This window comes from Pipistrellus hanaki (assembly GCF_964339955.1).
Source record: "Pipistrellus hanaki genome assembly, chromosome: 3".
NCBI classification, from domain to species: Eukaryota; Metazoa; Chordata; class Mammalia; order Chiroptera; family Vespertilionidae; genus Pipistrellus; species Pipistrellus hanaki.
Window position 1 is genome coordinate 87,762,986 of NC_140505.1, and position 22,819 is coordinate 87,785,804.

General features: G+C 39.8%; 1 protein-coding gene across 2 annotated transcripts in view; it reads right to left on the reverse strand.

Moving 5' to 3' along the window:
- Nucleotides 1–22,819, reverse strand: part of SOHLH2 (spermatogenesis and oogenesis specific basic helix-loop-helix 2) — a 62,385-nt gene that overhangs the window by 25,811 nt on the left and 13,755 nt on the right. Inside the window, exons 1-5 of one of the 2 annotated variants that reach the window (XM_084879577.1) lie at nt 13,826–13,947; nt 11,171–11,232; nt 10,987–11,091; nt 9,436–9,535; nt 6,815–6,925 (exon numbers count right to left, since the gene is read on the reverse strand). In XM_084879577.1, coding sequence (XP_084735703.1) covers nt 6,815–6,925; nt 9,436–9,535; nt 10,987–11,041 — 266 coding nt within the window. In that variant the 5' untranslated portion in view covers nt 11,042–11,091; nt 11,171–11,232; nt 13,826–13,947. Of the gene's footprint in view, nt 1–6,814; nt 6,926–9,435; nt 9,536–10,986; nt 11,092–11,170; nt 11,233–13,825; nt 13,948–22,819 lie in introns of those variants that run through there. The other variant, XM_084879578.1, reaches the window with a different exon arrangement.

Genomic DNA, 22,819 nt, shown 5'->3' on the forward strand with positions numbered 1-22,819 from the left:
TACACCAAGAATGACCTTTCAGAAAGAGAAAGTAAAAAAAAAAAAAAAAAAAAAAAAAAAAAAAAAAAAAAAAAAAAAAAAACCCACAAAAAACAAATCCCATTTACCATTGTAACAACAACAAAACAAGATACTAGGAATAAATTTAACCAAGGAGGTAAAAAAACCTGTACTTGGAAAACTATAAGACATTGGAAAAGAAATAGAGGAAGATATAAATAAATGGACACTCATACCATGATCATGGATTAGAAGAATTAACATTATTAAAATATCCATAATACCCAAAGCAATCTACAGATTCTATGCAATCCCTATTAAAATATTAATGGAATATTTCAGAGAACTAGAACCAATACCCCCAAAATGTATATGGAACAATAAAAGATGCCGAATAGCTACAGCCATCTTGAGAAAAAAGAACAAAGGTGCAGGGATCACAATACCGGATATAAAATGATATTATTAAGCCACTGTAATCAAAACAGCAGTGTCCACTGCTTCGTGCCCTACTTCTTAACCAGCTCTTGACCTTTTCATCTTCCTCTTTGGTCCACGACTCCTTGACGAGATCTGGATTCAAGACCCTCAGCCCCTGGTACTGGCATTGCTAGTCAGTGCGATTAGGAAAGTGCCTGGCCAGGAACTTCCAGTCGTGCTGTCCAAACAGCCTCACCAGGGTCCTCAGCTGCTCATCTTCCTCCTGGGTCCATTTGATCTTGCACTTGCTACCCTCTGCTCTGGCACGTCAGAATCTGTGTCCTGGTAATGTAGCTCATCCAGCTCCTCACGGCACATTCGCCGAGATATCCCCCCAGCCTGGGGCAGCACCACGCTTACTGCCCCTCACTGAGCCAGGCGTGGGAGCCTGGCCAGGGTCCAAGCACGGGCTGCTCTGACTGCTCCGAGCCAGGGGCTGCACCACTCGCAGGAACTGCAGCTGCTGCCAGTGCTCAGAAGCACCTTCCTCAAGGGATGCGTTCTGATTTTGTCATCTACCACAGAAGTTAACTTGGTTATGGCCCAATTCACATAAATCAGGAAAAGAACAAATCTGGTTTCAGTCTTCCCCAGTTAACAGTGATTTCAAAAGGCTGAAAGAGACCTAAAAGTAAAGCTTGGTCTAAACTAAGTCCTTGGGTCACTCATATGTACAAATATGTTTCAAGAACTCAGAGAGAAGGGACTCTTGGCAACATATAAATTAGGACTCTCTGAAAATTTCTTGTTATACATTCCTTAAATTTCTAGGAGTTGACCAATCCTGGAAAAACCTTCCTTTTTGAGAAACTATGGCACAACTAATTTTCACTTCTTTTCAAGTGAGCAGACATCATAAAAATTATTAAACCACCATCCTTTGAATTAAATTACAGCCACACAAACAAAATAATGGCATCACGGAGAAACCAAGATGGCAGCATAGGTAAATGCCTAACTGCAGCCTCACAAAACAATTTCAAAAAAATACAACTAAATACAAAATGGACATTATCCAGAACTACAGAAAAGTTGACTGACTGGAAATTCTAAAACAGAATGGAAGAACACAAGAATAAAATCAAAGATTTGGAACACAAAGAGACAAAGGACATTCCTCTGTGGAAGCAAGAAGACAAGAGAATCCAAAAAGTTGAAGACAATGTAAGAAACCTCTGGGACAACTTCAAGTGAACCAACATCAGAATTATGGGGGGTCCCAGAAGAAGAGAGAGAGCAAGATACTGAAAACATATTGGAAGAAATAGTGACAGAAAACTCCCCCCCCCCCCCCCCCGGGGAAAGAATTAGACTTACAAGTCCAGGAAGTGCACAGAACCCAAACAAAAGGAATCCAAAGAGGACCACACCAAGACACATCATAATTAAAATTCCAAGAGCAAAAGACAAATAGAGAATATTGAAAGCAGCAAGAGAAAAGCAGGTACTTACCTATAAAGGAAAACCCATATGATTGTCAGCTGATTTCTCAACAGAAACCATGCAGGCCAGATGGGAATGGCAAGAAATATTCAAGGTGATGAATAGCAAGAACGTACAGCCAAAAATACTCTACCCAGCAAAGCTATCACTCAGAATTGAAGGCCAGATAAAGAGCTTCACAAATAAAAAAAAAAGCTAAAGGAGTTCATCACCACCAAACCAGAATTATATGAATTGCTGAAGGGGGTTCTTTAGGAAGAGAAATAAGATGAAGATAAAAATTATGAACAACAAATAAGGAACTATCAACAACTGAATCTAAAAACCAAGGGAATTAAAAAATCTGATGAACAATATTAACTGGTGAATACAATAGAATCAGAGGTATGGAAGGGGAGTGAACTGACGATTCTCGCGGAAAAGGAGAGTGGGGGCGTGCAGGAAGAGACTGAACATAAATTGTGCACCTATGGATGAGGAGAATGGGGGTTGGGGAAAGGGCAAAGGGTGAGGTGGAAACCTGGTGGAGGGGAGCAATGGAGGGGGGGAAAATGAGGAACATTTGTAATAATAAGAACAATAAAGATTTATTTAAAATTAAAAAATAATAATAATAATGGCATCACTTTGAAAAGCATGTACCTTACCAAGATAGACATACATATTTATGTTTTTAATTAAGGGAGTTCACCAAGAATATTGGAATTAGGTAGCTAATTTTTATTAAGTGGTTCTGAAAGAAAACAAAGATATTAGAAATGTTTTAAAAAGAAATTCCGAAATGCAAATATTCAAAACTATCTACTAGGACTATTACTTCCTTATCATTAGCAAACATAATGCTACCCTTTGCTATTTAAAACAGCAAAATGAAACAAAAAAAGACAAAACCATATGAAAAGCAACTGATTGGGAGGAGGAGAAGAAGAAAGGGAAATAGACTAGAAACATCTATTTGAAAATTCACAGGTATAGTCAGAAGGGTGAAGAAGAAGAAAAGAAAAAAAAATAATTATTATTATGGATCAATTGTTTACTTCCTGGTATCTCTTAAGCAAATTCCTAAAGGGAAAGAGAACTTTTCTTTTAGAGAAACAAAAATTTCTAGGCCTTTAAATAATGCCACAGGGGTGGACATACCCCAAAATGTCAGTTTGTAGTCTACTAAATGAACAGTTCTCCACTTTTAGTTTTCACTAACCATTAATATTAAAAATTACAAACAACACAGAACTTTAGAGGAAGCAATAAAGGATTGCCAACATTAGATACGAACATGAAAAATAATGAAAGAAAGGTACTATCTCCCAATATCATTTTGTTGTAACCATTAACTACCGTGTTTCCCCGAAAATAAGACATCCTCCAAAAATAAGACCTGCTTACAGGTTTCCTTCTGAGTGAAATATAAGGCATCCCCCGAAAATAAGGCCCCCCCCCCCAGGCTAAACATGAGAGATTTGGTCCACTGGTTCTGAAAGAAATGGAGTCACAAGAAATTCACCAGGAAATTCAGGAATTGGATTGTTATGATGATGTTCCAGAAGATGATGAAATGATTGTCATTGAATAAATGAGTAAATTCTTGATACTGTAGGATTCACAGTTTGTCTGGTTTGTGTTGACAACTACCATACTACCGTACCGTATACAGGTAATAAATTTCCTTTATTTTCATTTAACAATAAATGTGTACCATATTCTTCTTCATGGAAAAATAAGACATCCCTTGAAAATAAGACCTAGTGCATCTTTGGGAGCAAAAATTAATATAAGACACTGTCTTATTTTTGGGGAAACAGGGTAAAATCATAACAATTTTAATACAAATAAAGTATGAAAAACAATCATAGAATATAATTTTAAAAATACTCATTGCACTGTTTTTTCTCATTTCACTGCACATCATTGAACTCCATAGGATAGCATTGTCCAACAAGCCTTAAGACTTTATTTACTTGGCTAAGACACAGGACATGTGAATAAAGGCCTTTTGGAATAGACTAACCCATCCTCCAGCCCATTTTATCAAGCTCAAAATCCCACCATCTTCCCACTAATCTTCAGCAGATAATGGAAGCCATTTGGCAAAACTTGCTCAATCTAATCCCCATCAAAAACTCCTCTTTATTCACACTTAGTTTTAGCTCCTTCCCTATATTTTTAAAGAAAAGGTTTCTTCCCATTGGTTCCTTAGCCTTCTGACTCCTCACGAATGCTAAATCAGTCATCAACCCCCTTATCAAGTATAGAGGATTAAAATTCTTTGGCATTCCTCTCACTGAGAGGTGGGATCTATATACCCTTCCCTTACACCTGGCTCTGTGACTGCTTTGACTTATTGCATAGGTAGAAGTGTTACTGGTCCAGTTTATGGTTCCAGGCCCTAAGAGACTGGCAGCTTCCTCTTCATTTTTCTTGGAACAATATCTCTAGGAGCCCTGAGCTGCTGAAGAAGCTTTAGTTGATGGCCCTGGTAATGTCTTGGACTCTTCTGATTAGACCATCCACCAGCTGAATACTAACAATTGACCCCAGTTAATGTCATGTAGGCAGGAAAATTTCCTAGCTGAGTCTTGCTCAAATTATTAACCCATAAACCATGTATCAAGCCAATAAATTCTGATTTTTCTTTTCTCTCTCTCTCTCTTTCTTTCTTTCTTCCTTCCTTCCTTCCTTCCTTCCTTCCTTCCTTCCTTCCTTCCTTCCTTCCTTTCTTTTAATGTAGCCTTAGATAACCAGAACATGACCTCTTTCTCTCTTCCAGCTATTTTCTTTTGGAAATTTTCTTTTCCAAATTTCCCATTTTACCCTAAATCTCCTTTTATATAACATTCACCTTTCATTTTATCTTTCATCTATACTCTGCCCTTTCATTCTCCATCTTTCTGCAATGATGCTTCTTCCCCAACCATACCTTCAGTGTAGGCAGCTAGTTATTAATATAAGGGAGGTAGCTAGTTATTTATATAAGGAAGAAAGTAAAAGGGAACTAAATCTTAATAAACTGGGAAGCTGAAGCAGCTAACAGGACAGCATTCCATTAGGTGTACTAGTAAACAGCTCATACACACACTCTAGAGAACTAGAAATGGACAGGAAAACCTCACCAGGGTGCTAAAAGCCCAGTACCAGAGAGAGGGGAGGAAATTCCTCTGCTGGGCACATACGCAATAGAAATGAAATGATATAATTGAACTTTTGGACATGTTCAATGAGAATCAGGATGATGAAATAGAGGGCCAGGGACTAGCTTGGGAACAACTAGAAAGGTAATCAAGTTGGATAAAAGGCTTGAAACCCCAATAGAATTTGCTGGGATGAGGCCTAGGAAAAATTAAAAATTGGAGTAAGGATAGTTTGAGTGGTTCTTTCTTTACCTGAACCAAGAAGATATGTAGAGATTACCAGGAGCCTTGTGGCAGTGCTTTAGTGTCTAGCTACCCTCCACATCACCAAAGGTATATGAATTCCCCTTAATTCACAAAATCTTGCCATCAGATTTAAAATTCTCTATCCATATGTCTTTGAAATTCTTTTCTCAGGACATGGCAAAAGAACTCTGTACTTTTACCAGCAACAATGCCAATAAAATTATTTTTGCCACCATCAGTGATGTTTAGGTTTTGCCAAATACAAATAGTGAATTATCATTTCTGACCTCATTTGAACTCTATGTCATATGATTTCCTGAACACTCAATACTTTAGGAAACTCTTTCTCTCATCTCAATACCTCTCCCTCTTGCTTTTCTTCTTATTTTGAGCTTTCCCCCAATGTTCTCTTTTCTTCGTGTCTCCTTCCTATTTGTTTTTCAAAGTCACATCCATCCTACATTCACACTTCAAATAGATGTTGTATGTTTCCTGAGAACTGTTAAGTCTATATTTCTATCCTAGACCTCTCTCTAGAACCTAAGGGCCAACTCCTTACTTGACAGCTACCTCCATTTAAACCCAGAGGTTTAAATACTTCCTAGTCAGTCAATGATTCCACCATCTACTTGAAAGTTACACTTGACTCCTCCCTCCTTTAGCCATGCTCATATTGATTCAACTACTTAATATATCTAAATTTGGCTTATTCCTCATTATCCCATTTCTAGCACCATAGTCAGGATTATACCATTTCTTATTACAGACTCTTCTGGCCTCCAGATTCAATTCACTCTCTAACATCCTGGTAAAGTATTCATAGTATGGTACAAATCTTATACATTCCACTCCTTTGCTAAAAATCTTTTAGTGCCTCCCCAGTAGCTCAGGTTAACTTCAAATTCCTTAACATGACACAGCCTTTACCTACATTACATCTCTTGGTTCTTTCCACTTGTGTCATTATAGTCAACTATGTGAAAATATTTGCAGTTTCATAAATTCACTATATACCCTCAAACTACCAGCCTCTGTGGTTGCTACTCTCCCACATAAAAGTCCTCCCTGATTTCTAAACCAAATTAATAGTAACTTTTGGTTGAAAGCTCAGTTTAGCTTTCATCTTCTCACAAAAACTCTTCTTGCCCCTTTATTCTGTCTTACATAACGTTCCTATGTGTTTCCTATGTGTTCCTCTCTATGATAGCATGTGTTAAAACATAGTGTTCTATTTAATATCTGCTTATGTAGAAGTCTGTCTGAACACTAGACCATGATATCCTTGAAGGCAAGGATTTATTTTTTTTTAATCTCAGTTCTCCATTCATATTATGGCACACATTAGATATTCGTAACTACTTATTGAATGACCAACTGAATGAATGAGTGGCATGTATTTCGTTTTCAGATTTGCTAGTTTCACATAGACTTTAAACAATATTACAAAAATTATAAAATTCATGAAAGTATTTCTTCCTACAAGGGAATAATGCTAAAAGGGCTATATCAAAATTCACCTTCTCAGCTTTTCCTTGCTTGAATGAAGAAGAGAAATCTTTTTGCTTGTTTCAAAATCAGAAAATGGAGCCTTTAATTCAAGCCCAATGTCCTTTCTTAGAGAATCAGAGCTAGAAACAAGAGAAAATCATACTATATATTTAAGAAGAAAATTATTCAGGCAATATTAAATAATAAGCACCAATACACTAATCAAAGGGTGTTTATCTAAATATCTTGCTTCATACAAAGTTGCAGTAAATATAAAAGCATGTTACCTTACATATTTGGTGCAGAATATTTTCTTTCAAAATTCAAAAGAATTTATTATCAAGATCATCATAAATTCAATGACTGATCAATATTATAAAATACACAGATAAAGAATAATAGATACAAGCAGGATTAAAATAATCTGACCTCACTGATTACAACTATCCCAAATGATATAATTGTATCTAAAGTTGCATTACAATGCTTCTCTGTCTGCATCGACCAGATCATCAAACCTCAGAGGAAAGGTAGGGGAGGAGAGGAGTAAGGGGGAGAAATCAACCAAAGATGATATAATTGAACTTTTGGATGTATATAAGCCTTACCAATGGACACAAACACCAGGGGGATGAAGGCATGAATGCGGGGGAGGGGTACTGGGGGAGAAATGGGGGGAATAAGAACACATATATAATACCTTGATCAATAAAGAAAAAAATAAAACAAAATAAAATAGAAAATAGAAAAAATTAAAATAAAGGTGCATTACAAGAAAAAAGAAAATGGATTAGAGGGCCAAGATACACTATTCCAACTTGATCAGAACTGGTTCCTCCTATATAAAAATTTGTCAGCTGCCCAGGTGGAGTGGCTCTGTTAGTTGAGCATTGTCCTGTGCATTGAAAGGTTGCCAGTTCAATTCCCGGCCAGGGCACATACCTCAGTTGCAGGTTTGATCCCCGGTCAAGGCATGTACAGATCAATGTTTCTCTTCTCTCTCTCTCTCTCTCTCTCTCTCTCTCTCTCTCTCTCTCTCTCTCTCTCCCTCCCTCCCTCCCTCCCTCCCTCCCTCCCTTCCCCTCTTTTCTTTCTCTAAGCATGTCCTCAGATGAGGAAAAAAATAAATAAAAATAAAAATTTGTCAGCTAATAAACATATTCTAGTTCTAACATTTTTTAGAACGTCTTCAAGCATTTTAATTAACTAATGTGATTGATTTTTATGAAATTTTCCTAAGAAACTTACAAACCAATATTAGCTCCTTTATCCCAAGAGACATATCTTGATTTGAAATTTTACTTGTATTTTTAGTAGTAAGATTATGAGGAAGAACAAATATTCAAGATGAGTGAGGCTCAAAAAGTAGTTGCAAATAATATAAGAAAATCACAAAGCCTTCTAAAACCTTTCCCAACCTTATATCCCAGATAAGGCTTAATACAGTAAATCTCTTTGAGGTAAAAATGTTAAATAAGATCAAAAAAGCTGTTCATATCTCTGCATTACTTAAGTGATGGCATCTTTGGCTTCACCACATTTATTGATTGCCAAGTCTCTTCAAAATAGTAAATAGCCATATTTCTACAAATAGTGGACGGTCATGTTCTACAAATTCTGGAAGTGAACGACTCAAAACTCCCATCATCATCACCCATGTCCTCAGCAAGTATGTCTGTCCATTGTAGCCCTATGCTTTAAAGCTACATCAAAATTCATTTCTCAGCTTTTCCTAGTTTGAATGAACCTCCTCGAGAACCAACTTGAATTGAAGGGAAAAAATTCACAAAAACTGAATTTTTATAAGCATAATATAATGCTAGCATTAGAAGGGTCTGACCACCAGTTAAGTTGCCTATAAACTACAGATTTGAATACCAGTTTCTGATATCTCTCAGGTGGAGGAACAGAAGCAGAGAGAGAAAACTTCCTAAGTATTATAATTATTTTTAAAATATATATTTTTATTGATTTTTTACAGAGAGGAAGGGAAAGGGAGAGAGAGTTAGAAATATCAATGAAAGAGAAACATTGATTAGCTGCCTCCTGCACACACCCCACTGGGTATGTGCCCGCAACCCAGGTACATGTCCTTGACTGGAATTGAACCTGGGACCCTTCAGTCCATAGGCCGACGCTCTATCCACTGAGCCAAACCGGTTAGGGCTTAAGTATTATTTTTAATAATTGGGCATATAGGTTAAATAATTTTTTAAAAAAAGACATCAGGGAAAAGATTAGTAGCTGGATAACAGCTGAGGCTGCTCTTTGTTTAATTATTGAGGTTTATGTAAATTTTTATTTGAAGATAAGATTCTATTGTTTTAAAAAAGTTTGAAAACCACTGCTATTATTTAGTTTTGATTAGTGATCATCCAGACTCTACTTGAACACATCCAATCAGGGGAACTTACTACCTTATAATTCACTTATAGTCAACTATGATTGTTATGAAGTAGTTCCTTATATTTAGCTGAATATTCTGTAATGTGTACCTGAAATATAGAAAAGCTTGCATTCCTATTCCACAAACTAGCCTCTTCTATCTTTTGCATCACCCCTAGCACAATAAGTTCTTGATAAATTTTAAATAAAATGTATATAGCAAAAACTGCTACTTTGAAAAAGTAAAAAAAAAAAAAAAACTAACCAAGCAAATAGATCAGTAGAAAAACATCCCAGCTGTTCACTATAGGACTTCTGCAGGGGAAATCCAGATTGTTCAGGCTTCACAGAACTTTCATTCTTAACTGGAAGTTTTAAAAGGGAGACCACTTTAATTCTAAAATCACAATACACATCCTAATCAACAGCAGTTGTCACTTTTTACTCAATAGATTTTACAAAGCAGTATTTTTAAAAACAGAAAGCAATTTATTAATTTAAATGATGAATCATGAATCCACCCAGGTTAGAAAGCAAAATTAAATCACTACATACAATTTACCACAGAGCATCCTCTTACAACTAGATTCTAAAATTTAGAAATACATTTGTTTGAAACACATTCAACTGAGTTTACTTATTAAGTTCTTATTTATAGATAACTGACAAGGATAGAAAATATGTATGAGTCTTCAGTAAGCAGCTACATTGTCAAAATATGGCATCTGATATTTTTATTGTGTATGTTTTGTTTTGCTTTGCTTTAAGATGAGGAAACTGGAAGCAGAGGTAGTTAAAAACTAACAGAAAGGATGCTGGACGGGTGGTGATGAGCAGTGCTCTATTTCTACTGAGACTCATATAAAGAAAAGGCTGCAGAAAGATCTTCGGTCACCTCTATAAGCCATTCCAGGAAGAACTCTGAAACTGCAGAGGAGCCACTGGAATGTTACAAAACCGACTCACTAATCTTCCCTGAATATTAATAAAGAACATTGAAAAAGAAGGGTGTACTGAATCTTACATCATCTGAAGTATGAACTCATACAGGGTAATCTGAGACTCTCAGACTAATTTTAAGAAAAATATTACCTTAATTTTAAAAGATTTCCCAGCTAGTATCCCAGGCCTAGAAAAACCATAAATAATCATTGACCAGCAATAATTCCAGTAGAATTTATTTCAGAAATTGGAGTATATCCTTTTACAAGCCAAATTAAAGCTAATTTAATTTCTAAAGTGTTTAGATGTTGGTGATATACTATATAATACAATAGAAGTGAAGGGTTTAGAAATGTTAGATCAAATTGAAGCACTGATATTATGTATTTCTAAAACAGAAATAATCACTACTCTATTAACTTACAGAAGCAAAGCACAAAGTATGATATGATTCAAGGTAATGGCCCTGGCTTTTAGGCAATCATATAAGAACACAGCATGATTAATTTAATTTTAATGACTAAAAAATGATGTAGTAGCTAGATTACCAAAACCAAAATAACAATCCCACTATCAATAAATAATGCCTGTGCCTACCATAATGCTATATTGGTCCTGTATAACACGTTTTAATCCCAGGAAGAGGCAAGTCTTTTCTCCATCGGTAGACAACACGTTTCTATCGATTTATTTACACTTGTTTCCTTCAGACTATGATTGGCAAGGATTACATGTTCTTTACAGTACTCAGCATAAGTCAATTCTTAGCAAATAAAAGACACAAGTGCTAAACCAACTTAAAAAAATATGAATATAATTTTGAGGTATTTTAATTAGAAATTTTCAAACCTTTACAAACTTGCTTTTCACTCACCAGTATTTGAGAAATATGTTTTCCAGTATTTTACCACAATGCTAAGTTTCTCCATAGTCAGTGGTTCAATTAAAGTAATATCAGCTCCATGCTCTGAAAGACAACCTAAGAATATTTGTATTAAATACTGATCTATGATTTCTATTTGGAGAAAAAACAAATAATATACCTAATAGTAACATACCTTTAAAATTTTCAGGGATTATAAAAACAAATAGCAAATGTGTATTTTTCTTCCTGCCAAATCTGAGGGGGAAAAATATCAAAGTGAAGCAAAATCATCAAAAAAATTGGGATTCAATAATTTAGCCTCTTAGGAATTGAACTAGAATGATTTTTCTTTATTGCTTTAAAATTTAAAATGGCGGTATTAATATTGAAATTTAGTAAAAGTAGCAATCAGGGAAAGGTAAGACCATTTGAACAATTTATAAGGAAAGGTAGATCACTTGAACAACTTATAAACTTATAAGGAAATTTATCCACTTTTCCCTTCCCCAGTTGTAAAGAACCAAGCATTAGTGGTTGCCATGGATGTGAATTATAAAAAGACTATTCTTATTAACAGAATGAATTCCTGCTCAGAAAAGCCATGGGTCTGACTAAAGACTCAGAATTTGAATTTCCTTGACCGTTAAACTAGAGACCCTTAAGCATCTCTCATAAATAAAGCATCAGATGGAGTAAATATCAGATTTAGCAAAGTATCTCTTTCCCTTGGATTTCTCAAGTAACCTGCAATTGTACTATACACCCTAGCCAGCAGCACACTTGAGATACACAATTGCAGGTTACTTGAGAAATCCAAGGGAAAGAGATACTTTGCTAAATCTGATATTTACTCCATCTGATGCTTTATTTATGAGAGATGCTTAAGGGTCTCTAGTTTAACGGTCAAGGAAATTCAAATTCTGAGTCTTTAGTCAGACCCATGGCTTTTCTGAGCAGGAATTCATTCTGTTAATAAGAATAGTCTTTTTATAATTCACATCCATGGCAACCACTAATGCTTGGTTCTTTACAACTGGGGAAGGAAAAGTGGATGACTTTAAAGAAATAAACCTTTACTTTTAAAATAATTTTTTTTCAGGGTATGTCACCCAAAGGGGCATTTTTATTTTTATTTAATATGGCCCCCTGGAGAATTAGCTCAAAGTCACACATTTAAGAGTCTTAAAAAATATGAAAATAATAGAGTTCCCACAGATCCCAAACCCAATTTCCTGTATTGCTAACATTTTATGTTAGTGTTCATATCTCTCACAATTAATAAGCCAATATGGATACATTATTATTAATTTAAGTTGATATTTTATTCAAATTTCCTTAGTTTTTACTTATAATCCTTTCTTTCTAGCCTAGGATCTCATATATTTAGTTATCATGTCTTCTTAGTTTCTTCCAGATTGGAACATTTTTGTGATTTTTTTTTTTTTTTTTTTTTTTATGATCTTGACAGTTTTGAGAATATTGCTCAGGTAAGTATAGAATGTAAGATGGGCCACTTTTATTATTTTTTTTAAAATATATTTTATCGAATTTTTACAGAGAGGAAGAGAGAGGGATAGAGAGTTAGAAACATTGATGAGAGAGAGTCATCGATCAGCTGCCTCTTGCACACCCCCTACTGGAGATGTGCCCGCAACCAAGGTACATGCCCTTGACTGGAATCGAACCCGGGACCTTTCAGTCCACAGGCTGACGCTCTATCCACTGAGCCAAACCAGTTTTGGCCACTTTTATTCTTGCTCTTAAAAAAATGAGACTAAATATTAACCAGATTCTTGGTCTAATCACCAGTTTACAAGAAATATAAGTAAAAAGGAATATTTTAAAAAGAATAGGATGAAGTGAGCAAAATCCCAATTGTGGGAAATGCTATTTTTTTTAAAATGACTGTTTTAAAAACATATAAATAAAGAGCAAGATAAAAAAATAACAGAGGGCAGGAAAAAGGGAATCCTAATCTATATAAACTCACAGTTTAAAAAATAAATCATAAAATAAATAAGAGAAACTTCAATATTGTTTGTATATTTGACAATATTAAGAAATTGTTATTAATTTTTAGGTGTGATATTGGTATTGTGAATATTTTTAAAGACTTATTATCTTAGGTACTTATTAAACTATTTATGAGTAAAAGGAAATGATATCTTAAATTTGCTTTAAAATAATTCACTAGTCATCAGGAGTGGAAGGGTGGGAAAGGAGGTGTGGGAAAGGGAAGAGCTCAAACAAGATTGGCCATATATCTGTAACTATTAAAGCTACATTATGAGAACAGGGAAGTTCATTATATTATTCTTTTCACTTTTATATGATTGAAAGTTTCCAAACTAAGACAAAATGTGGCATTATTCTGCTGAGAGAACATATTTGCCAATGTTATAGCTGATAAGGCCTAATTTTCACAATTTATAAAGAACTCACATATCTTAACAAAAAGAAGATAAACCATCCAATCAAAAAATTGGGCAAATGCCCTAATCGGTTTGGCTCAATAGATAGAGTGTTGGCCTGCGGAATGAAGGGTCCCAGGTTCAATTCCAGTCAAATGCATGTTCCTGGGTTGCGGGCATCCCCAGTGGGGAGTGTGCAGGATGCAGTTGATCGATATTTCTTTCTCATCAATGTTTCTAACTCTCTATCCCTCTCCCTTCTTCTCTGTAAAGCTCAATTATATATATGTATATATATTTTAAATGGGCAAAGGATTTAAATAGACACTTTTTGAAAGTGGACATACAGAAGGCCAAGACACATATGAAAACACATTCAAAGTCACTAAACATCCAAGATATGCAAATAAAAATGACAATGAATTATCATCTCACACCTGTCAGAATGGCTATCATCAACAAATCAACAAATGCCAAGTGCTGGAGAGGATCTGGAGAAAAAGAAACCTTCATGCACTGCTGGTGGGAATGCAGACTGGTGCAGCCACTGTGGAGAATAGTATGAAGTTTCCTCAAAAAATTAAAAAAATGGAACTCCCATTTAACCCAGTAATCCAACTCCTAGGAATATATACTAAGAAACTAGAAACACCAATCAGAAAGGACATATGCACCCCTATGTTCATAGCAGCACAATTTACAATAGCTAAGATTTGGAAACAGCCTAAGTGCCCATCAGCAGATGAGTGGATTAAAAAACTGTGGTACATCTACACAATGGAATACTATGCTGCTCTAAAAAGGAAAGGATTCTTACCATTTGCAAAGATATGGATGGACCTGGAAAGCATTATGCTAAGTGAAATAAACCAGTCAGAGAAAAATAACTATCACATGATCTTACTCATTTTTGGACTATAATGAATAGCATAATCTGATAAGCAATAATAGATCAGAGATAAAGAAGCATCAAACAGACCATCAAACTTCAGAGGGAAGGCAGGGGGTGGGGTGGGGATAAGAGATCAACCAAAGGATTTATATGCATGCATAAAAGCATAATCAATGGGCACATATATTAGGGGGCTGAGGGCATGTGCCAGGGGCTGGAGGTGGCCAGGGAGAGGTCAATAGGGGAAATGGAGACATGTAATACTATATGTAATGCTTTAAACAATAAAGAATTTTTTAAAAAATAAAAAGCTAAGCCACAAAAAAAAATTGTGGCATTATTATTATCTACACTTTGGTGGCCAATAAATTTAAATTTCTGATAATTTGACAGATACTGAGCTCTGATATTAGCTAAGATAAATAATTTTCAAATTAAAATATTATTGTGAACCCAACTTTAAAGAGAAGAGCTAAAATTGCCTCAGAAAAACAAACTGTGCTTAAATATATAAAACATCATTTATGGGGGTGTAACAAAGATAGTCTCAGCCCAAATTGTGAGAGGACGCAGGCCAGGCCAAGAGACCCCACTGGTGCACAATTAGGCCAGGGAGGGATGCAGGAGGTTGGCCAGCTAGGGAAGGGCTATGGGAAGGTTCCAGGGCATGTCCAGACCTATTGCCCAGTCCTGACTGGCTGGACCCCAGCAGCAAGCTAACCTACCAGTGGGAGTGTAAACCCCCTAGTGGTCAGTGCACATCAGAGTGAGCAGTTTATTTGCCTTAGCCTATCATTAGCATATTACACTTTGATTGGTTGAACGGTCAACTGGATGACTAGACACGTAGCATATTAGCCTTTTATTATATAGAATTCTTTCAAACAAGACCAGAAAAACCCCAACTGCATAATATTGTTAGATTATCTTCCACATGCACTTAAAAGTAAATATACATCATTCTATATTGCTAGTTACATTATAAGTAATTTATACATCTGGATCATATATACAGTATTGAGAACCTATTCTGTGCCAGACTCAGTGTTAGACTCTAGGAGATATTTTGATATTTTGAACAAACATAAACAGACAAGTTCCCTTCTCCCATGGAGTTAATGGTTTCTTGAAGAAGATAGACATTCAACAAATACTGCAGATAATTATGTGAGTGACCAAATATGTGTCCAATGCTATGAAGGGAAGCCACAGATAATTGGAACTCATATTTGGACACAAACCTGCTCTGCAGCCTCAGGAGGCTTCCTGGCAGAAATGCCTCAGTGGCTGGCTAGGCATTAGCCACCTGAAAGGTTGGGGCTGGAAGAGGATAGGAAACATGACCAATAAAGTACATTCTGGGCAAAGGGAACAGCAGGTGCACAGCCCTGAGATGCACAGAACAGGTGAATTTGGGAGGAAAGTAAAAAAGTCAAGATGGCTCTAATACAGAGCATCTCACAGAGAGACACAGAGATGAGACCAGAGACATAGGTAGGGCTGGAATCTAATTACCATAGGCCTTGTAGGCAAAAGTGGAGATTTGGTATTTAATTAAAATGGACAATAGGAAACTTTTAAGCTCAGGAGTAACATGATTATATTTACACATTAGAAATACCACTGTTTATTATGAGATGGATTGACAGAGAGTGGCACAGAGTAGATATTAGAGACCACAGTGCCATTATCCAAGCAAGGGTTGATGTTAGACCAAAGTAGATACACTCAAGAACTTTCTTTAAAAAAATAATTAATAACATTTACTAAGTTAGTTACTTCAAATAAATAGGATGTTGCTAAAAGTTTACCCAGTTGAGGTCTTTTAAGACTTCATTCTATCCTATAAATTCTGAATTTCGACTGTAAGAGAAGAATGGGAAAAAAACAAACAAACATGTGGTTTCTGAGGAAATGAGAAGGTTGGGCAGAAATACTACCATCAAAATAGGCATATGAGGGAGAGAAGCTAGAATTTGACTACTAGATTGTGGCAGTGGGAAAGGTACATTAGCTCTTGCCAGTTTGGCTCAGTATATAGAGTGCTGGCCTGCAGACTGAAGGGTCCTAGGTTTGATGCTGGTCAAGGGCATGTAACTAAGTTGCAGGCTCAATCCCCAGCCCTGGTCAGGGTGTGCAGGAGGCAATCAACATCTCTCCCACACCGATGTTTTCCTCTGTGTATCTCCCCCTCCCTTTCACTCGCTTTAAAAATCAATGGAAGGAGAGAAACCAAGATGGTGGGATAGGTAAATGCCTACTCGTATTTTCCGGCGTATAAAATGACCCCCTAATTTTACAGTTAAAACATAGGTTTAGGCCTATATTCGCTGTATAAGACTACCCCCCACTTCAAAGAAAAGACTTACTTTGCCGTCAAGATCTGCAGGTAATTTTTGTGCAATTTTGGTCTTTTGCCCCCAATTTTTGGTTGACTTTTTTTTCGTTTCAAAAGTCGTCTTATACACTGGAAAATATGGTAACTCCAGCCTCACACAACAATTTCAAAAAAATACAACTAAAATACAAAATGGACATTATCCAGAACTACAGGAAAGTTGACTGACTGGAAATTCTACAAATAGAAGGAAAGAGAAAACCAGAAGGAAAATCAGAGGAGCTGTAAAAGCCTAAGGTACAGAGACACGGTGCTGAGCTGGAGAGGAGGGGTCAGCTGAGTGCCTGGCTGGCATTCCCTAGCGGGAAGGAGATAAAAGCTTAGGACTGTGCTGAACCTCACTTCCAACTACACTGAACCCCAGATCTCGGTGAGACCCTGGGGACCCAGACTCATACAGAGGGAGTCTGGGCTGTAAGGCGAAACTCAGGGGAGCAGGGAAAGGCAGAGCCCCAGAGGCGCACACGTGAATGCGCACAGAGTACTGACTGTTGACTGTGTCACTGGATTGCACTAACGGGAAGGATACAAAAGCTCCAGAGTGCACTGAACCCCACTTTCAACTGCACTGAACCTCAGTTCCGGGCTCATTGGGGGAGAGACTAGCCTGTCTGGTAGTGGGCAAAACTCAAGTGCACCTTTCTCTCAGAGGTGCTTGCAGCAAGTACCAAAGTAGTGAGTACCAAAGGACACTGAGAAACTCTGAGACTCAAGAACCTCATAGGGCGGGGCTGATAGGAAGCCAAGGTGATAGGCTCCACTCTGAAACTCCTCCCCATCCAAGCTGAACACAGAGGCTTTTGCAATTTTTCAAGTCTAGTCGAATAAGACTGTCTCGCAGAATAGATACAGCTGATCCTCACAACCAATTGGCTTGGAGGTCAGTTCCTCCCAGCGATACCAACAACAATCAAGACTTAACTACAATAAAGCTGTACACACAGTCCACAAAGAGGTGCACCAAGAGTGTCCACCTCAGGTAACTGGGAGGCTGACCCACTGAACCATAGAGGACACCTTAGCACACAAAGCCACCCTACCAACTCAGGGAAGCTGTGAAAATGCCGAGACAAGGAAACAGATCACAAACAAAAGAAATGGAGGACAAAAAGTGACTGGATATAGAGTTCAAAACCACAGTTATAAGGTTTTTCAAGAATTTCCTAGAAAAGGCCAATAAAATAAATGAGACCTATGAGGACATGAAAAGGGATCAACTAGAAATAATAAGGGATCAACTAGAAATAAAGAATACATTGTCTGAAATAAAAAAATATTATACAGAGTTCTAAAAACAGAATGGAAGATTGCAAGAATCAAGACAAAGATTTGGAACATAAAGAGCCAGAAGACAGTCCTCTGCAGGAGCAAGAAGACAAGAGAATCAAGAAAGTTGAAGATAATGTAAGAAACCTCTGGGACAACTTCAAGCAAACCAATATCAGAATTATGGGAACCCCAGAAGAAGAGAGAGAGCAAGATATCAAAAACACACTGAAAGAAATAGTGACAGAAAACTTCCCCCCCACCCTGGGGAAAGAATTAGACTTACAAGTCCAGGAAGCGCACAGAACCCCAAACAAAAGGAATCCAAAGAGGACCACACCAAGACAAATCATAATTAAAATTCCAAGAGCAAAAGACAAATAGAGAATATTGAAAGCAGCAAGAGAAAAGCAGGTACTTACCTATAAAGGAAAACCCATATGATTGTCAGCTGATTTCTCAACAGAAACCATCCAGGCCAGATGGGAATGGCAAAAAATATTCAAGGTGATAAATAGCAAGAACGTACAGCCAAAAATACTCTACCCAGCAAAGCTATCACTCAGAATTGAAGGCCAGATAAAGAGCTTCACAAATAAAAAATAAAAAAGCTAAAGGAGTTCATCACCACCAAACCAGAATTATATGAATTGCTGAAGGGGGTTCTTTAGGAAGAGAAATAAGATGAAGATAAAAATTATGAACAACAAATAAGGAACTATCAACAACTGAATCTAAAAACCAAGGGAATTAAAAAATCTGATGAACAATATTAACTGGTGAATATAATAGAACAGAGGTATGGAAGGAGAGTGAACTGACAATTCTCAGGGAAAAGGGGAGTGGGGGGGTGCAGGAAGAGACTGAACATAAACTGTGCACCTATGGATGAGGAGAATGGGGGGTGGGGAAAGGGCAAAGGGTGAGGTGGGAACCTGGTGGAGGGGAGCCATGGAGGGGGGGGAAATGAGGAACATTTGTAATAATATGAACAATAAAGATTTATTTTAAAAAGAAAAAAAGAACATATCATCCAGCTGTGAAAGCCTGCAGGGCTGCCAAGGACACCAGAGCCAGTAGGCCAGAGCCAGCAGGAGAAAAAGCCTCAGTTTATTATTTTTATAAACCTATAATACAGGATTTTCATTTGCAGCTACTCACCTGCAGATTCAGTGGAAGGAGGGTGGTGAGGACTCAAGGTGCCTAAGGAGAGGCTGGGGTGGAAAGCATTGGGGGGAGACATGGAAAAAAGGCAGCCAGGAGACTGCATTTGGTCTTACCCCCACAAATCAAAACAGCCATTTTTCCTGAGAAGGGCTGGCCCCTCCCAGAAGCCATGGCTCAGGAAAAGGAAAAAAAACCCTCCCTAAGTGATACAGCCCACCCCACTCTCAAGAGCCCTGCCTGCAACTCCCTGCATCTCAAGCATTGCAGAGACAGTAGCACAGACCAAGCCTACAAGTTTAAATTGAATCAGGGAGTATTAGTGACTTGATTGGGGGTGGGGCCATCCACTCTACTATCCTGGGAACCTAACTGGTGCTCATAGGAGAGCTTATAGAAACTCTTAGTATCCAGAGGATTTCCGCCCAGCTGAGGGCAGGGAAATATTCTGGGACATTCTCCGAAGACTAACTCTAGGACAGGGAAACACACACGCAGACCACTTTGCCTGAAATTTGAATAGCACCTTCCCCTCATGACAGATGCAGGGGTCTATACTCCCAATTCCACAAAGCCCTTTCAGAAACAGTCTTTTTAAAAATATATTTTTTTATTGATTTCAGAGAGGAAGGGAGAGGGGGAGAGAGAGATAGAAACATCAATGATGAGAGAGAATCATTGATTGGCTACCCCTGTATAACCCATACTGAGAATCAAGCCCACAGCCCAGGTTTGTGCCCTGAATGGAAATTGAACCGTGACCTCCTAGTTTATAGGTTGACGTCCAACCTATAAACACTGAACCCATGTCAGCTGGGCTCAAGCATATTTTTAAGTGATAAAAACCTGTGTGGTATAATGAAGATATTGAAAAGATGAAGAGGAAAGAATGGTAAAAGGGAAAAATGAATTCAACAGATAAGATCACTGAACTAGCCCTGACCGGTTTGGCTCAGTGGATGGAGCGTCGCCTGCGAACTCAAGGGTCCCAGGTTCGATTTCAGTTCAAGGGCATGTACCTTGGTTGCGGGCACATACCCAGTGGGGAGTGTACAGGATGTGGCTGATCAATGTCTCTCTTTCATTGATGTTTCTGGCTCTCTATCCTTCTCTCTTCCTCTCTGTAGAAGCCAATTAAAAAAAAAAAGCACACCATAAAAGGAAAAATGGGTAAAATTTAAAAAAAGACCATTGAAAGAAACATTGTGTAATTTAATCCAATTTTTGAAATTTAAAAAACCCTTTTCAGATTGACAAAATAGTAAATGATCCTAAGTTAAAATAACCTAGAATTAGAGAATTAAAAAAAAACAGATTGTTTTGTTTTAGAAATAATCTTGCATCTATAATTTTTTTTTTTAAATCAATCTTTATTGTTCATATTATTACAAAGGTTCCTCTTTTCTTCCCCCCTCCACCAGGTTCCCACCCCACCCTCTGCCCCCTCCCCATCCCCCATTGTCCTCATCCATAGGTGCACAGTTTATGTTCAGTCTCTTCCTCCCTCCCTTTCCCCGATAGTAAATCCCTTTTCAGATAGTAAATCTGTTACTTAGCATTTTCTCATATCAATAATACCTCCACATGCCCAATGATACACTTCACACAAAAGACATTTCCAAATAGGTCAACCAGCCTCATCCAGGCCCCACCCAAGGCACTCACAGATCAGCACCCCAGCGCTATACTAACTCAACACATCCAGATCTAAGCCTTCATCACTTGATTCAGCAGACCCTCAAGTTCCCGCAAAAGTTTCCAGCCATGTCTGAGAGGCAGCTGTGGGCAGGTACAGGCGAGGAGCGAGCTGTTTCGGGCCTGGCTGCTCCGGGCCTGGCCTCTGTTGCTCTGGTTCGTTCCACAACCAGCTGCTCCGGGTCTGGTCACTGCCGCTCCCGACCTAGTTGCTCTGGACTTGGCTGTTGCTGCTACAGGCCTGGCCGCACCCGACCCGGCTGCTCTGGGACCGGTTGCTCCGGTCCCGGCCGCTCCGGGCCTGGCCGCTCCCAGCCTGACAGCCGCTGCTCCGGGCCTGGCTGCTCCCAGCCTGGCAGCCATTGCTCCTGGCCTGGCCGCACCAGACCCGGCTGCTCCGGGCCTGGCCGCTCCCAGCCTGGCAGCTGCTGCTCCGGATCTGGCCGCTCCCAGCCTGGCAGCCGCTGCTCCGGGCCTGGCCGCACCAGACCCGGCTGCTCCGGGCCTGACCGCTCCCAGCCTGGCAGCCGCTGCTCCTGGCCTGGCCGCACCAGACCCGGCTGCTCCGGGCCTGGCCGCTCCCAGCCTGGCAGCCGCTGCTCCGGGCCTGGCCGCACCAGACCCGGCTGCTCCGGGCCTGGCCGCTCCCAGCCTGGCAGCCGCTGCTCCGGGCCTGGCCGCTCCCAGCCTGGCAGCCGCTGCTCCGGGCCTGGCCGCACCAGACCCGGCTGCTCCGGGCCTGGCCGCTCCCAGCCTGGCAGCCGCTGCTCCGGGCCTGGCCGCACCAGACCCGGCTGCTCCGGGCCTGGCCGCTCCCAGCCTGGCAGCCGCTGCTCCGGGCCTGGCCGCACCAGACCCGGCTGCTCCGGGCCTGGCCGCTCCCAGCCTGGCAGCTGCTGCTCCGGATCTGGCCGCTCTCAGCCTGGCAGCCGCTGCTCCTGGCCTGGCCACACCAGACCCGGCTGCTCCGGGCCTGGCCGCTCCCAGCCTGGCAGCCGCTGCTCCGGGCCTGGCCGCACCAGACCCGGCTGCTCCGGGCCTGGCCGCTCCCAGCCTGGCAGCCGCTGCTCCGGGCCTGGCCGCACCAGACCCGGCTGCTCCGGGCCTGGCCGCTCCCAGCCTGGCAGTCGCTGCTCCGGGCCTGGCCGCACCAGACCCGGCTGCTCCGGGCCTGGCCGCTCCCAGCCTGGCAGCTGCTGCTCCGGATCTGGCCGCTCCCAGCCTGGCAGCCGCTGCTCCTGGCCTTGCCGCACCAGACCCGGCTGCTCCGGGCCTGGCCGCTCCCTGCCTGGCAGCCGCTGCTCCGGGCCTGGCCGCACCAGACCCGGCTGCTCCGGGCCTGGCCGCTCCCAGCCTGGCAGCCGCTGCTCCGGGCCTGGCTGCACCAGACTCGGCTGCTCCGGGCCTGGCCGCTCCCAGCCTGGCAGCTGCTGCTCCGGGCCTGGCCGCTCCCAGCCTGGCAGCCGCTGCTCCTGGCCTGGCCGCACCAGACCCGGCTGCTCCGGGCCTGGCCGCTCCCAGCCTGGCAGTCGCTGCTCCGGGCCTGGCCGCACCAGTCCCGGCTGCTCCGGGCCTGGCCGCTCCCAGCCTGGCAGCTGTTTGCATCTATAATTTTAAGTAATTGATCTTACTGATACAAAAATAGGTTTAATTTTGATATATCTATTTATATGCCCTGATGACTTTCAAATTTCAACCTTTACCTCAGACAGAATTGGAATTCCTAGGTTTTTGTCATTAGTAAAGAATCAATTAACAACCCAAACACTTTTCCTCCCAGTGAAACCTTAACTGTAACACTGTATAGAACTTCAGTCTTAGATGCTCATTCACATTTTCTACAAATCAATTGGCTTTCTAGTTTCCAGGATTACCAAAAATATTTTTTTTAAATGAGTGAATATTCTTTAAAAGAAACATCCCAACGAATACCACTTCTTCCATATTACAAAAACAAATTATAGGTTTGAGATCTGATGAATACCTTCTCAAATGAAGTCTCTTTGGTTTTAAAAT